At 43.3% G+C, this 18,065-nt stretch overlaps 1 protein-coding gene across 2 annotated transcripts in view; it reads right to left on the bottom strand.

Annotated features, from left to right (window-relative positions):
• MAP7 (microtubule associated protein 7) overlaps positions 1-18,065 on the bottom strand; it is an 810,320-nt gene that overhangs the window by 250,991 nt on the left and 541,264 nt on the right. For both annotated transcript variants that reach the window (XM_086927406.1, XM_086927405.1), the window contains one exon: positions 13,311-13,428. In XM_086927406.1, the coding sequence (XP_086783532.1) occupies positions 13,311-13,428 (118 nt within the window). The remainder of the gene's footprint in view (positions 1-13,310; positions 13,429-18,065) is intronic.

Genomic DNA, 18,065 nt, shown 5'->3' with positions numbered 1-18,065 from the left:
AACAATGGACCTCGAGTCCTCTTGGCTGCAATGAGTCAAACTCGAAGCCTTGCCTCTCACTTGTTTGCTCATACTTAAACATCTATATTCAACCAGTGTTTAACAGAAAAAAGATAAGAGTAGATCACTTACTAGCAACACTGAAAACTTTAAAACTCGCCCACCAGGATGCAAACATCATCCTGTCAGGGGATTTTAATATGAACTTATTGCAAGTCATCAATGAGCGCACACAAGCACCAAAATAACGAGACACGCTTGGTAGGCGATGCGTGGCCAGTCTGGTGGAGCTCTCAATGAGAATGCTAAACGGGAGCAGCCCGAAAGATAGTCCAGCTGCATACACCAGGATTACTCAAAAATCAGCATCAATAATAGACTACACTTTCACGGATTATGAGCTTTTCCCATCTATCACGAATTTTCAAATATTGGACAGGATCGAAAGCGACCACCAACCGCAGTCGTTCATGTTACTATGTAACATAGATAACCCTGTGCCACCAGAGTATTATCTCACCAAACGCAATGCTTCAATTTAAAACGTCTGGCATGGAAAACTGATTCGATCAACGATATCATGGGGACATGTACCAACCTCTCAAAAAGATTTCAAACTGAACCCATAAACACTCAGGCATGGGAGCGCTTCACCCTAGAATTAAATCAAAAATTTTGCAAGCAGGCCACAGGAAAAAAAGTAAAAACACACCAAGGGGACGATTGGTTCACAAAATAACTCAGAACTCAAAAACAACAACTGAACAAACACCTTAGAAGACTACACACCCAGTGCTCTGCCCCCTCCCAGGACCTCTTACAACTAATCACAAAAGCCAGAAAAGACCTTAAAAGAGACATTAAGTCAGCAAAAATAGCGTTCCAAGAACAACTCTGGGCCAAACTCCACCATTCCACCAAACAAAGGGACTCTAGGCTATTCTGGGAAATAATCAACCAGTTAGCAAACGGCAAGAACCGGCATTACAACTCTGACATCATGGAGGACTCCTGGAGAGCCCACATCGATTACTTATACAATGATATGTCTACGGTCTGTCCGGCAACTTGTGGTTCAGAACCAGGCGTGAAGCCAATTGTAGCAGGCCACGTCAAAATCACCCCCAACCCTGAAGTATCCGAATATTCTCTGCAAATCCGGAAGGAGCAAGTTCTAAAAATCATTAAAAAACTGAGACCCGAGGGAGCTCCAGGGCCCAACGGGTTGCCAAGCACCCTGTTTCGGCACAATTCTTCATTTTGGTCCGAACTCCTCACACCAATTTTCTCTTCTATCCTTGCATCCTGTACCATCCCCGACTCCTGGAGGGGCAGTATTTTAAAGCTGGGTGCCGGTTCCGACCTCTCCAACTACCGTCTGAAAGCCTTAATTGATGTGGAGGCAAAAATGTATGCACCAAGCTTTTTGGCTGACTTGGAGGACTGGGTCAGAAGAAGCAACCTCATTCCCTACACCCAAACAGGATTCAGGGCAGGAATGGGCACACTCGCGAACATCTCCGCGGTCACCCTGCTAGCCAACCAAGCTCTTGCAAAATCCAGGCCTTTGTATGCATGCTTCATAGACCTTAAAGCAGCCTTCGACATAGTCCTGAGAGCCAAGCTATGGGTAAAAATGCACAACTGTGGTGTCCCAACCAAACTCTTGGACGCCATTATCAACTTGTATTCCCAGACGTGGGTTCAGGTCAGGAAAGGTGACGGGCACAGCATGACCAAAAAGTCCCAAACCCTTAATGGGTTAAAACAAGGGTGCGTACTGGCTCCCTGCCTCTTTAGCATCTACATTGCCGACCTTGATAAACAACTCCGGTAAATTCAATCTGACCCCCCTAAACTGGGTAACGTCCCCACACCAAGTCTACAATACGCGGATGACATTGTGCTCCTTGCACAAAAACCTGTAGGTCTGCAGTGACTCATCACCAAACTAGGAGCTTACACCACCATGGCCCAATTAACCATCAACCACCAAAAAACTAAAGTGATGTGTTTGGCCAGACGAGGTAAAACAAAGGCACACTGCAAATTCATCTGGTACCTGGATGGGCAACCTCTGTCTCCAGTACTCATAAATATCTAGGGTTCCAAATAGACTGTAACCTCAATTTCAAATTACAATTGGGACAAAGCCGTACCAGAGTTAAACAACTGCAGTTTGCCTTCATAGTCTTAAAGAAAAAACTCACAGGGTGTTCTACAGGTCACTTGCTTAAAGCCATTTCAGCAAATTTCCTACCCTCGATCTCATACGGCTCGGAAATTCTAAACCTGAAAGACACCATCTCCATAAACTCTGCACAATCAACCTTCTTTAAGGACTTGTTCTCAATCCCCCGACACGTTTCACAATCCCAAATTTGTCTCGAGTATGGTCTGAGAAACCAGACTCCTGACAGACAAGGGGCATTAGCCAAATACTACTAGAGAATGAGGGATGCAGAGGACAACACCCTTGCACATCACTGCTGGGAGGAAATCGAAACCCAAGCCAGGCTAAGTAACTCAACGTTCAGTGACTCCCGCACGGCATTGCAGCTAGTGGAGGCCTGGCTTACCCTCCCCACCTACTCCAGTTTCAAAACCGTAGTGAATAAGGCAATCAAAAGGACCCCCTTATTAATGGACAAAGCAGCCGTCTAAAAAAAAAACACGCTTGTGCCGTGATTCAAGGCTATCAGCGGCTGAAACCTCAACCATACCTGCTAGACCACTTTTCCCAGGAGAAAAAACACTACCTAACGCTACTGAGGCTGGGGTAATTTCCATCAAAAGACCTGACACCAAAATGGATATACTCCTGGCAATCCAAGGAATGTCGCTTATGCGGAGGATGGGACGAATCTTTTCTACACTAACTATGCATCTGCCCTTCCCTGGAAGAGACCCGAAGAACTGTCCTCCGGGAAGCCTTTAGAAAGGAACAAATAAGGTCATGTAGAGCAGTCGTCATCCAATGCCTTGGAGGGCTATCAATCCAACTTTCCTGTAGAGCAATAAAATTCCTCAAAACCGCAGCAACAGAACTGGAAAAAAAGGAAATCAATAACTAATTTAATAAGTTCCAGCACACTCACTAATGGTATTGTTTACATGTTTTAAACTCTCCGGTTTTTAACTTCAAAATGTATATTTCACGAATGGTGGTTCCCCACCCTTTTATGATTTTTTTTAATGAAATCAAATAAAAGTATTTATTCATTGCATTTCTTATAGAGGGGTCCCCAGAACCTGTCCCTGTTAAGCCTACAAGGGTCAGGCATGTTGCAGATTTTTTAAATACAGGTACACTGAAAAGGAATCATATGGTGAGCGCTGAAGCCCACTAAAAACACAGTGTTTGCTATGAAGCAGATGGCTCGCAAGTCGGCCCAGATGTCGCTTGACTAACAGTTACCAAAAAGTGTCGAAAACGACTACAGAATCTGGAGAAGTACCCAATGGCACGAAATGTCGCCCTGGATTACAAATGGTCTTTAATGCTTGCTATACTTTCTGGCCTGGTTTACCATCAATAAAACTAATTTGACTAGCAGCAGCGAATGCCAATCCACCATATTTGTGCTTTATTGGTGTTATGAACTAGCCATTCTAACCTAGCCTGTCTGGGACACAGGGCAGGATATATTGTCAATGTGAACGTTTCAGCTGTTTCGTTTCAGTTTAGGCTACACTTCCAGTTTTGACTTTGGAAACTTGATTGGCAGTCGAGGCGCTCTATGGCTGAACAAAGAATTTTACAGGACACTGATTACCCTGGATCATGAGGGGCATAGACCATGGAAGTCAGCCTGAGGAAGTCCACTTCAGAAGTGAAGAGACTGCTGATTTTGGGATTCAGATGGGCTAACGTAGAATTCCGTAGATTGATTGATACTGCAATGCCCATCAGGTGTAGATTGGACATTATCTACACTCCTTTTAAGGGACCGTTGTTTATGGCATTGTAACATTGCGGATCCCCGAGAGAGAGAGTGGTGAGGGCCAGTTGGGCAGAACGGAGGTGTCTTTAGGGGAGATGTCTGGTGGGTACGTGGAATGAAAGGCTGTGATTCCGGTATGCTGGTACGGTGTTGTGGAGGGCTTTGGTGTGTGTGTGTGAGGAGCTTGAAGGTGAATCTTTTGTTGACTGGGAGCCAGTGAAGGTCTCTTAGCTGTTCTGAGATGTAGCTGCAGCATGGGATGTTGAGGACCAGCCTGGCAGTGGCGTTCAGCATGTTCTGAAGTTTCCTGAGGAGTTTCTGTCTGGCACCTGCGTAGAGTGTGTTGTCGTAGTCGAGTCTGCTCCTGATGAGTACGAGGGTGACCGTCTTCCTGGCCTCAGTCAGGATCCATCTGAAGGTCTTCCGAAGCAGCCAAGAGTGTTGAAGCATGATGAGGTGACGGCGTTGATCTGGTGGTTCATGGTGGCCACCAGGAGTCTTCCCATGCAGCGGTCTTCTGCCCCAAGATGAGGATTTCGGTCTTGTCTGAGTTGAGCTTGAGGCAGGCGTCTCATCCAAGTGGTGATGGCCTTCATCTCATTCTGAAAGCTGTTTCTGGTGATAGGGGGTTTGTTGGTGGGGGAGAGAACCAGCTGGGTGTCATTGGCGTAGGAAACAATGTGGATTCCGTGACTCCTGGCGATGGCTGCAGGATGACCATGCAGATGTTGAAAAGCATGGGGCTCAAGGAGAAGCCATGAGGGACTCTGTGGGTGCTGAGAGGAACAGGGTAAGTCTGACTCAATCTACCAGTGAGGAAGGAGTAGATCCAGTCCAGGGCTTTTAATGGATGCGAGCGTCGTGGAGCCTCGTGATTAGGCAGTGTTGCGAGACGGTGTTGAAGGTGGTCAAGGAGGATGAGGGCTGCTGTTTCTCCCCAGTTGAGGAGGGAGCAGTTGTCATGGGTGGCGGGGAAGAGGGAGGTCTCGGTGCTGTGGTCCCTTCAGATGCCGGATTGAGAGGAGTCCAGGGCGTGGTTGGCTTTAATGAACTCTGAGAGTTGGGCATCAATGGCCTTCTTGATGACCTTGGTTAGAATGGGGAGCAGGGAGTCTGAGGTTCTTGAGGTTTGTCGGTCAGCAGACTCTTTCTCCAGCAGGAGATTGATCTTGCGGTGTTTCCAGTCATCAGGTCTCGATGGAGCAGTTGATGGTGTGGCTTAGTTCCAGGGGGGATGGTGGTGAATGATGAGGTGTGGGCAGGGGTGCAAGGGGGCTCCGGAATGAATGCTCTTGGAGGCAGAACTTAGTTCTCAACAGTGTCAAGATTAATATCAGGTCGGCACATAGAAATAAGCATTCCAGTGTAAAGGCTATAATGCCATGCATTTGTAGTCTGCACGCATTCTGGATGTTCTGCACTATTTTGTTTTTCCTAGAAACACTACATTGCAAAATCCAAATAGTTGTCATATGCACATATATACTGTTTGGTATGTGCATTTTTTCCACATTGAGATACAAGTAAAAGAGTGGAGCATGGGACACCACCTTCAGTAGTTCCAAGTGTTAATGGCCATAGCACAAATTTTAGTTTGGTGCAAAAGCATTAGAATATAACCACACTTATGAATGTATGTCAGGAATGCCGGATTGCCTGATCTTTTAACCCTTGGAGGTGGGTCCTCAAACCACTCATAATTATGCATCTCTGCTCTGTGCCCATAAAGATACACATGGGTGTTCCTTCCTCACTAATCAAAAAGCCAACCTTGTCATCTCTGAGAGAAAGATGCAGGAATATTAAGAAAGCAATGTTCCTATATCATTTTCGTGGCAAAAGGAACATGGTAATCAAAGCAGCCTGTATCACATGACAAAGGTTCCTAAACAACAGGTTAGCACACCAACTCTGCTTGGAAAGAATGAGGCCAACATGTAATACCACTGACTACTGATTCACGTCACTGAGGGAATTGTTGATATGGAGGGGTGAAGTTAATATGTTTACATCAGAAAAAAACAGTTTCCATGTGATTCAATTAGTAAACACTTGTATGCTTCACATGATTTTTGCCATGGACTGGTGACGTTGTCCCACCTGTATGCTTCTTCACATTGTAACGATTGCTATTCGCAATTATAAGAATCGGTGAATTTTCCCTATTTTGACATTAAGATAAGTCATACTTTTACTTTGGGGTAGTGTCACTACAACTGACGTCTGGGACAGTCAGATGGTTCTATATCATCCTGACGATGCTCACTAAAGTATATTTAATTTGGTTGAAATGGCAACATTAAGTTATGTTAGTTATATTTCTTAAGCGCCTCGGTTACCCAGAGGTGTCCTAGCGCTGAATGCTGCCTTTCCGATTGACGAGGTGTGTGTTGACCTAAGAAGTAAAAAGCCGGGTTTTTAGTCCCTTCATGAATGTCAGAAGCTCTGTGGTGCTCCTAAGGTGGAAAGGAAGCTCATTCCAGGCCCTGGCGGCACATGTGGTCAAACTTCTCCCCCCTCCGGCTTTTGTTAAATGGGGTACAACCACATATCTTTGAGTCTATAGAGAAGGGTTTTTAAAGGCCAGTGATAGTAGGCACTCAGCTGTGTAACGCAAATCGTTGTCCTGCAAAAACAGTTGGATGGTGCTACTAGGAGAGGGGATGAGCCCTATAACACCTCAATGTGGTGTGGGAAGAAGTCCTCACACTTCCTAAATGTATATCTAAGCCTATACACACATCAGGGTAAATAAACAGTATGTATAATCACTTCAACATTTCTGCACATTCAAATCAATGATCCTTAAACATATAAATGTGATGTTGCTTTGTCATTAATTGAGTTTTCATTAGGCCAAAGCCACTGGCTGGTTCTTTTTTGGCCTAATGAAAACTATGAAAACTGAATTAAAGACAAAGCAACATCACATTTATATGTTTATGAATCATTGATTTGAAGGTGCAGAAATGTTGTATTGATTATACATACTGTTTATTTACCCTGATGTCTGCCTAGGCTTAGATATACACAACCACATATCTTGCCCCGGCCGATCGGTGTACTCTTCTTGGGGTATAGCATTTGAAGCACCATTTTAGGTGGTCCGGGCCTCCTCCATGGAGAGCCTTGAAGACTGTGCATAATTATTTGAATTGGATCCGCTGTTTGACTGGGAGTCAATGTAGCTGTTTTATTCCTTTTTTAATCAAGACAAATTTAGGTGTTCCAGTCAAAAGTCTTGCTGCTGCGTTTAGCACACGTTGAAACCTGTTTAGATGTATCTTTTGGATGTTTAGGTATAGACTATTACAATAGTCCACACGAGATAAGATTAATGATGTTATTACTACCTTGTGGCTGTCTGCCGGCAGGAAGAACATTATTTTCCTTTTCAGAAGAACATTATTTTCCTTATCATTTTAAGAAGATGGAAACTGGCAGAGGCAACCACATTTACCTGGTCTCCAAATGTCAGTTTGTTGTCAATTAGGACTCCCAGGTTTTTTGCTTTCCTAGTTGGCTCCGGGAGTGTACCTAGTTCTTCTGGCCACCAGTCTGGTGTCCAAAAGTTGGCATTGTTGCCAAAAATGAGGACCTCCATTTTGCTTGAATTAGGCTTCAACACACTAGGTCTGCTTTCTAAATGGTTGATAAATCCCAGACAATTGATTTAGCTAGTGTTTCAACAATGTGAGTTAATATGCAGCCTGCTAACTTGGGGTGCAATCTGCTTGAATTTAAAAAAAATCTTTTGAACATATTACAGAGCACTGCGCTGTCTAAACTTTATTTCGTTTGTTTATTCAGGTAAAGGTATGCTCTGGAAACGTATGTATGGAATTCAAAACAACAAATGTGGTCCCTTTTGTGATTTCAATTAGGTTTTTTGGACTAATCCATTTACTGAGTTCAGGACATGGTAACTGTGTATCAATTTAAAGGATTAACTGCGGATATAAGTATTCACTAATTGAATCTCATGAACCATTTTTTGCCTGTACAACACTTAACCCATCTTCCGTTTGGTTTAAGGTTGGAGTATTGTTTTCTCTGCAAATAGCATAAGCATAATGCTAAACAGGAGAAAACAATCCGCCTATCAAGTGGAAATTATGAGTATGGAATCACTTTTTAATATATCCAGTTAAATGTAATCTTCTATTTGAAAGACCATGACTAAAATATTGCTACTAATTGTAGCATCACAAACGTATTCCTGGGGTAAGTACAGAGATTAACTAAGTATTGTAAAAAGTATAATTTATAAGATTTGACTTTTTCTAAACGATTGCTTAGTTTATTTCAAGCGAAGCCATGTTTAAAATTCTGTCTGTGTAACCATGGGAAAGCCAACTGAACAATGTATTTGGTAAACCTGTGTATAGTAACATTTGGCTACTCATGCTTCATACTCGTATTTTGCTTCCTCAAAAATGATCCCATTTCAGAACAGTTTATAGAGAGATCTAAATTGATTCCGAGTAAACTGATCATTAGAGAAGTGATCAGACTTAGGAGACGCCTGTGGATTCTCAATACCAAACATTGTCCTGTCAGAAGCAGTTACAACTTTCTCACGGACACCCTGATACTCCTACTAAACACGAGTGGAAGATTGTAGTGGAGTAAACAAACTTGTCACCACAGTAGAGTCCAGATTGCCATCACAGCAGAGGTCTTTGGCATCTCGATAAATGAAGGGCAAAAAACAGCCAAGCTCAGGCTCCTTGATAATGTATGCTTCTTCTACACCAGGCAGGTGTACAAGGGACAATCAGTTTAAAGTTTTTAATGTTAAATGAACAGCTAAAACAGCACTCAAGGAAATCCCTTTATTTAAAGAAGCATGGATAAAAAGATTTTTGTGTCTGAGGCTAGCAGTATTCAGGGAAAAAGTCACACAAACGTGCTTAAATAAAGGAACAGTTATTTTGTTTATATTTTCTTCAGAAGAAAATCGAAGCTAATGGTGATTTCATTATCCGTTCAAGGGGCAATTTGCGCTATCATTAATTTAGTTAATTCATTAAGTGAGTCATAAATTAGATATTGATTTTAACTTCGAAAATGTGCTGAGCTCCAGGATTTTTCTTTACATTTTGGAAACATTGCGTCACTGTGGGTATATAGTGTGTGCTAATGTATTCTAAATAAAAAAATTCTAATGATTGTTATTGTTTCCTACCACAATATAAGCCAAGAGAATCCAACAGAGGACAAGAGGAGGTCTGATCCATGGCAGAATTCCAAGACATCCGCGGAAGAAGAAAATAAATACAATAACATGTAGACACTTCATGTACATAAGCCCAAAGTTAGCCTTACAGTTTGTGTGTCAACATTTCATGGCTCATTATGACATCATGTAATGCTAAACCAGTCACGTCTGTCAGCAGTTAACGTACTATGGTTTGATGAACAAATAAACTAACTACAGGGTGGAGACAATATGGTGGGGTCTTTAGCATGCCGTGGTCTCAAAGAACAGGATAATGTTACACAGTTATTAGTAAAATGGTACTACTGGTGCCAGGTAACCATAGACAAGGGAATCTACAAAGCACAAGGATTTTTGTACCAGTTTTTCTAGCACCACCCAATGCTCGGAAGCGGTGCTCCAGTCCCGCTAAATCGAGAAACGAGAACGATGATGATTCAAAAAAATAACCTGGAAATGAAATGTAACATGATGATAGTTTTAATCTCCAAATAAAATGACAGCAAAATAAAGTAAAATGTAATACAGTGAAACAAAGTAATGATAAGCACAGATTGTGAAAACAGTGGATTATAATTTAAATTTACAGTAGACCCCTAAATATAAGATCAGCTTTCCTGGATGTTGAAATAAATATATTAGACGTTCATACTGAAGGTATACAAAGTGGCTGTTCTGGTTTATAGGACGCTGTGTTCAAAGTATTTCTCTGTGGTCATGATTCACATTAACGTTTTACACCACAAGTCTTTTTTGTAAGTGAAACAGACTTTACAACGCTTTCTTCACCACACAATGCTTTCAACAAGAATCCTTTACCATGCAAAATAAGTATATTTAAGGTAAGTGTGTCTATACATATAATTTGGAGTTTAGGTCTGGGTAGGGGTATAGGGTGGTAGGGGTATTTTTAGGGTTTAGGGGTGGGTAAAGATATAAGGTGGTAAGGGTATATTTTAGGGTTTAGGGGTGAGTAGTAAAGGTATTGATGGGGTGTAGGATTATAGGGAGGTAAGGATCTTTAGGGATGGGTAGGAGTATATGGTGGTAAGGTTATTTTTAGGGTTTAGGGGTAAGGGTATAGGGTGGCAAGGGTATTTTTAGGGTTTTGGGGTGGGTAAGGATATAAGGTGGTCAGGTTATTTTTAAAAGTTTATGGGCGAGCAGGGGTATAAGATAGTAAGGATATTTATGGTGTTTAGAGGTGTGTAGGGGTATAAGGTGAAAGGTTATTTAAGGGTTATGGGGTGGGTAGGGTAATTATAGTGGTATAGTTATTTTTAAATGATAGGGGTGGGTAATGGTATACGGTGGTTAGGGTATTTTTGGGGTTTCGGGGAGGCTAGAGATATGGGGTGGTATGGGTAATTGAAAAAGGGGAGAGTCTGAGGGTTCCCCCAATAAGGAATGCATTTTAATTAAGATATATATATATATATATATATATATCTACCATCGCATTTTGAGCACCCGCTCGGGAGTGACCCGTGATTCATGGTACAACACGAGCGCCTATATATATATATATATATATATATATATATATATATATATATATATATCGGCGCTCGTGTTGTACCATGATGGCTCACACTCCATTTCCTCGTTACGAAAGCAAAGTTCAGCACTCCCGGGGGTACAGGCAGATGTTTCTTTATTTCACCATTAGTCGCAGACAGACGCGTTTCGGACGTGAGTCCTTCGTCCGTGTTTCCTTTGCGCGCCGTCAAGCGGCTACCTATATGCATCATTCTGACATGCTAAAGTGTAACTTAACTTTTTATCATATGATAAAAGGTTTAAGTTACACTTTAGCGCATATTTTATGCGTTCCAAGATGGCCGCACCTTTCGCCGGAAGCATACATGCGATCTCGATATCCATTTGATTAACACTGTTGGGCGTGTCAGAATGATGCATATAGGTAGCCGCTTGATGGCGCGCAAAGGAAACACTGACGAAAGACTCACGTCCGAAACGCGTCTGTCTGCGACTAATGGCGAAATAAAGAAACATCTGCCTGTTCCCCCGGGAGTGCTGAACTTTGTTTTCGTAACGAGGAAATGGAGTGTGAGCCATTAATTTTAAATGCGCGTACCATCGCGTTTTTAGCACCCGCTCGGGAGTGACCCATGATTCATGGTACAACACGAGCGCCGATTGTTTGTTTATCGGGGCACCGTTTTGCTACGACGGGATTATACGAGGGAATCCATGAGAAACCGGTTGACCGGCGTTAAGAAAACAACACCGGGTAAGCCGCTTGAACTTTTTCTTCTCTCGTTAATGTTACATGAGTAATTGTCTAAAGACTGCAAAACAGAGCGAGCGGGGTTAAACAGGCTACACACAGGGAGGCTTCCCTGTGTGCCTTCGCCATTGGGATATGTGCGACGAATCACCCTTACTTTAGGCTCGATAGTCTTTCTTTGCAGCATATAAATCATCAAATCATCCACCTAGCCCGATGTCTTTTCCGTAATTTTCATGTTATATTTTTATGTTATAATCACTCCTAATTTCGAACCTGAGCATTAAATACACTAGAGAAGTCTTTCCTCGACTTCCATAGTAAAGACGATCACATGATCGGAACCATCTCAGCCCTTTAAATCACTATTGCGCGCGGACTTCTGTCTACCCGCCCGGTATCACTGAGACAACCCTCCGCTACCCGCCCGGTACGATTGTGACCGCTGATACCTCCATACTCGCGTAAGTGTCATTCACCCTCATGTTTGTATTTCCGACACTCCGGAGCCCTTTCCCGCACTTTTCGCCAAAAACTCCGGTCTCCTGCTTATTTCTTTTTGGACCTTGTTTGCTCAGTCACCGCACATTACTCTAGTATCCTCCTTCACCATATGCACCATCAACCTCATGTACAGCACCGCCTTTACAGATCACGGTTCACTTTCACATTTGTTCTGTATGTATTCTAAATGCTGCACGTATCGTTTTTACTTTTGTGTATGTATTAATGATGATCCTTATTTACATTTTGATGATTGCTAAGGTCCTGTATTCGTCTATCCACAGGCCCCTGACGAAGGGTCACATGACCTGACCCGAAATGCATTGGGCAGAGTTATAATGGAGATATACTGATTATATAAAGAAATGATGCATGGAAACTTTTATAATGCATTAAGAAAAATGAAAAAATCAATAAAAAGTCTAAATTGATTGAGAAAAGACTGAGTGATTAACTTTTTCTAAAAGAGAGAAAATATAGGAGAAGAAACAACGCAAGTTTCAAGTTAAGCTTAGCGCACAGTTAGTGGAAGTTAAGCTAACTCTCACATAATCCGACAAGGTAAAAAGGGCCTGTTCACTACTACTGACCACTGCAAGGTTTGCTGCCACCACTGTGCTGCTTAACTTCTGGCGAAGCCTTCCACCACTATAAGGGTAGCGCAAAGGTTCCCATCCCTGTCCAACAAGACTGCTATCTGTGACACAGGACTTTGTCATGGCACACATGCATGATCTGTGTTCATCTATGAGGGGAATAAAAAAATCTACATTTTGGATGTAGACAATAGTACAGGTGGGCACTCTGGGGGAGAAGAACACATCAACCATGAAGAACTTTTCCATCCCATCAATATCTATATTTAAAAAAAAAAATATATATATATATATATATATATACACACACACACACACAAAATATATTTCAATATATATTAGGCATTTGAATTATCTTAAATTAACTTGGAATGCGTGGTAAAGGCATTGCGTGGTAAAGGCATTGCGTGGTAAAGGCATGCGTTGTGAATTCATGCACCCCCCTTTCAGTAGAAATATAACTGAGAAGTGACATTACGACAACGTTTAACTTAGAGCAACATGCACCAAAGCAATGCACAGAATTTAAATACTATCAAAAGTAGGAAATAGGCAGCTAAAGATGTCCTATAAATGGAACATAGGGAAAGACTAGCTGCAGAAAGGGACCTGCAGAATGCTACGGATCAGCTTCCCAAGGGTACTGGCTACTGAAGGACCAATACAGGCAAACGTTTCAAAAGAAAGTTAGTCTTCAGAACATAGACGCTTGACCTCAATTACAAAGAGCATGAGTGGGCCATGTGATAATTGTGAGCAAAAATGGCCGGCTGAACACAGCTCTTTTATTGTACCTGAACTGTTGATGCTCGTACTAGTGTGCAGAGCTCCACCCCAGGACCACCTGTTTGGTCTCTGCCTTGGTTTTTGGCTCCTCTCCATTGTGCGGCGGACAACAGCTTCATGGCGCTCCTTAAAGGCAATAGAATGAGACATCAGTCGAGGGCATTCCAAGGGACATAACTAGTACAGCTCATACTACTTTAGCTAAAAATGAAAACACCTTTGTCTAAGATGTTGTTTAAATTTAATAATACAAAGGAAAATAATTTAATATGATACTTTAGCGAGTGAAGCTTTTTATCCTGTAGATATTCAGAAAGGAAAGGATTTCTACTTTTCGAAAGACACCACTTTAAAAAGTTACTCAGCATTCTGTAACTTTGGATAAAAGATTGCTACAGCCGGAAAATCTGCAAGTATTGGTTGGACGAGCAGGGCACGCAGGCATTTTTCGCTTTAGACGTTTAAGCCCAAAGATGAACTCATGGCCCAAAATATAGTAACGCCAACAAATAATGTGGGTCTTTTATCTTTTATTCGGAAAAACTTTTTTCATACAGATTACATACTCTGCATGCAATGTAAAACCATGATCAAAAAAATGTGATGGAAGGGATTGCTTTAACCCCTCCCATGCTTGTGACGGAACCACTCCGTCACAAGCCACGGGTGAGCCGTGCTTGTGACGGAACAGTTCCGTCACGGCCCGCTCGCCGCGCCTGCGCGGCGCTGATTTCGCGCCTGCGCTGACGCTTTAATGGGCGGGCGGGTTCGTGACGGAACCGTTCCGTCACAAGCACAGCTCGCCCGCGAGCCGTGACGGAGCGGTTCCGTCACTAGTATGGAGCCGCCGCGCGGGTGCCCCACCCCCTTAGCGCTGCGGCGGATAGCCGCCGCAGCGAAGGGGTTAATTACTGGACAATAATGATATAAACATCCTTGCATTGCATGTTTTTGCTTTCTTAGGAAGCACACTACACACACACACACACACTACACACGCACTACACACACACACACACACACAACGTTTCTATTTTAAAAACTGTTCAGTGTATAGGACAAGGCATTTACTTCTACAGAACTACCACCTCACTGATGAGGACCTTGCTAAGGGAATCCCTCCAACTGCCGAACCCAAACTAAGCAGAGGAGAGGCTTTTTTTGTCTCACAAGGAAATAGTTCTTTGGGATGGGTGTGTATGATGATGTCAGAATGATATAAAACAGAGAAAGGGTATATTTAGGGAGGAGACTTCAGGTTGAAGTGTCACCAGGAAGATGTTTCTTGGTTGGTGAAGAAGCCCGAAAAAGGGTCAGTGCATATTTCCATTAATTGGCCAAAAGCGTAAGACAGTATTAACACATAATAGGGGATGATTTTGATGACGTGTGTGACCCAAATCCAGACCGCACACGAGTGGGTATTGGGACTCACATACCTACTCCTCTGGCTAAATTTACTAATTCCCTGGGTCTAACTGATCTCTGGCGCCGACATAATTTGGTCGCCCGCACCTATTCATACTTCTCTGGGGCACACAATCTTCTCAAGACTTGACTGTTTCTTCACTCCCGCGGGAGAGGTTAAAAATATAGAGAGAGTGGTGTATTTGGCAAGAGGAATCTCTGACCATTTGCCACTTTGGCTAACGAGAGGCGAGAGGGGGAATAGACAACGTATAGAATGGAGATTGAATGCATGAGAACTACGTGATAAAACTCTTCAAGGAGTAATAAACACTGAGACTGATCTCTACTTTAGTGAAAACAAAGGCTCAGTACCCTCGGCTACAAGCCTATGGGAGGCCTATAAAACAGTAATACGGGTAGGATATAGGATGCTGAGGCAAGGAAGAGACATGAGGAGGCCCAACAAGTAGAGATATTGGAAAGAAAGCTCTTACAGCTTGAAACAGAAGTAGACCCCGATGCGGACACGTCCCGGATGAGCCAAATCGCAGTCACATGTTGGAAACTCTGAGCTTTGACAGAAAGGGAAGTATTGACTCAAATTCAGGCCTCACATCATCATCTTTACGAGTGTCAGGATACACGGCAGGGAAACTACTGGCTGGTTAGGCAGAAAGGCTAGAGAGGCGAGATGGGTGACCACAATACATGAAAAAAGAGGTGCATGTCCCAGGACATGCCATAGCAGGGGCAGTTGCCCACTTCTAAAAGGGGCTTTATGATGCCAGGCCACTAGCAGAGGTGTGACAGATAGCTGCCTACCTTGGGGAGATAGAGACCACTCCCTGGCCCAAAAAGGCCAGGACGGCCTAGACTAGGATATAACTCTGACAGACGAAATAGATGCAATCAGTAGGCAAAAATCAGGGCCAACCCCAGGTCCAAATAGACTACCAGCAGAACACTTCAAGCAAAATGCTAATAGCTTAGCCCCCATCTACTGGATCTGGATATGTATATTGCGGTGCAGGAGGAGGGATCACTTCCCGCAGATCTCTGTAATGCTACCAAAGTAGTACTCCATAAATCAGGGAAGCCATCTGAGTGTTGTGGGTCGTATTGCCAAATCTCACTGCTTAATGTGGAGACCAAAATCCTGGCCTCTATTCTAGCGACTCGACTGATAGCGGTAACCTCGGCCGTCATCCACCAAGACCAATCAGGCTTTATGCCCAAGAGACCTACATGCCTCAACCTCTGTGGACTGGCCAACTGGTTAGCTACAGTGAAAGACAGACCCACCCCACATCTCTTTCTTTCCTTAGATGCGGAAAAAACCTTTGACACAGTTCACAGGCCTTTCATGGGCCAAGTCATGATTAAATGTGACTTCGGACAAAGCTTTATAACTTGGGTGGACTTTCTTTACAATAACCCAAGATACAAAGTCTGAGTCAATGGGACACTGTCTGTAGACTTTCCAATTAATTTCCTCTGTCCCCCCTTCTATTCACCCTGATATTGGACCACTGGCATGTCTGATCAGAGCCCTTCCTGGGATAAGTGATTTCCAAGATAATGAAAGATGTCTTAGGAATGAACGGATCTCGCTTTATGTGGATGACATTCTACTCTACATATCTAACCCAGATGAGACACTCCCTTTAATACTGCAATTGTTTAAGAAATTCGGCGACAATAAGGGCTATAGTATAAACTGGGACAAATCAAACCTCTACCCTGTGGGAGGCACAATGGACATGCACACATTACAGGGACATCTCCCTGTCTCTGAGGATGAGTTTAAATACCTGGGATTGTTCATTTCTACGAACGAGATAGACTGCCTACACAACAGTATCAGGCGGGTCATCGCATAATTACGAGATTACGTTGGCAGATGCGACAACTCCCTTTGACGTTGCTAGGTAGAGAAGCCATGAATACGATGATCACTCTCCCTATGTTATCTTACATCCTACAGAACACATATCACAGAGTCCCAGGAGCAGTTTTTAACATAATTAACAATTAACTTCATACGTTATTGTGGAATTGGAGCTACCCGAGAATTGCATTACAGACACTACAACGCAACCAATACAACGGAGGGATTGCGCTCCCAGATATACAGTCCTACTCCTATTACATCTCATTGTAATCAACGAGTGGGGGCATGCAGCGGGAGATCACCCAATGTACGCTCTGGAAAGACTCCAGTTCCAGAATGACACCTACTTCCACTACATCTACGGAGGCTCAGGCACTCTAGGCCTGCTGCCTGCTACGCAGAGATCAATTGAGGCATTGAAGGGGGCAGAGAGGGGGCGTGGTCTGGCCACGCAGGAAGATGGCCGCCTACTAGGAGAGCTCCGCCGAGGGTCGGACCCCTGACGAGCTTCCTAGCCTTACCTGTTCGTGTGGGTCGTCTCTGAGCCGCTGACTGCACTTGGAGGCTGATGGAGACTGCTCCGGTGGTATTGTGACTCGGATGGGCGCTTTTGTTTACAAGTTACAGCGGCAACGGTGAGGCGGCTGGTCCGACGATGTGCGCTGCAGTGTTCGCGCGCTTCTGAAGCCGCGCCTCTCCTCAGCGAGGGCGGCGTTCTCCCTAACAAAAGACCGCGCCTCCTCATGTTGTAGGCCGCGCCCCCTCAGGCGCTTCATCAAGTTCACGGTCTGCCTCATTTAACACCTCTGCCTGCATTTTTATGTGACCAGCGCCCTCCGCAGCAATTACTCAGCTAATATAACACCCTTCATTGGGACAAAAGCGCCATAACAGTGAAAGGAGAAGTTATTTGGTTTCTGTTTTTACACTGATCAACGCTCTCTCTCCAGTTTAACTAAGTACAAATGATCAGATAACATTGCAAAACCCTGCAAGATTACTGTTGCATGACTTCTTATCACTCAAGGATTTCTTCTACATACAGAAGATGATTTGAATATCCCTTGAAAAGTCACTATTCACAGTACAGGAAGATTTACTTGCAGAAGTACTGTTTCATCTTTCTCCTTGGCTCAAATCACCTGACTTTGATAATTTTATTCAGCCAACTTAGGAGACATATATAACTTTTGGGTCAGAGTTACTTGACTATCAGTTTTTTATTATGTCATCCTGTTCCTCTATTGTGACACCTTCCTAATTCCGCTTTAAAAATTGCAGACGGATGGGGGGGGTGAAAGAAAGGGGGCTGAATTTTCACTTACAACTACCGCTATATGCTATTTACTCATGTGAATTGCTTTATATCTCACGTTTTCTTTGTGTCAGCACTGAGAATATGATACTTTACCTTCAAAATTCAGTGTGCATTCTCACATTCTGTGCAATCACTCTGTCATAA

The sequence above is a fragment of the Lissotriton vulgaris genome, chromosome 6 (genome assembly GCF_964263255.1).
Source record: "Lissotriton vulgaris chromosome 6, aLisVul1.2, whole genome shotgun sequence".
NCBI lineage: Eukaryota > Metazoa > Chordata > Amphibia > Caudata > Salamandridae > Lissotriton > Lissotriton vulgaris.
Note: the sequence above shows the minus strand (reverse complement) of the source record. Positions and strands in the feature narration are given on the sequence as shown.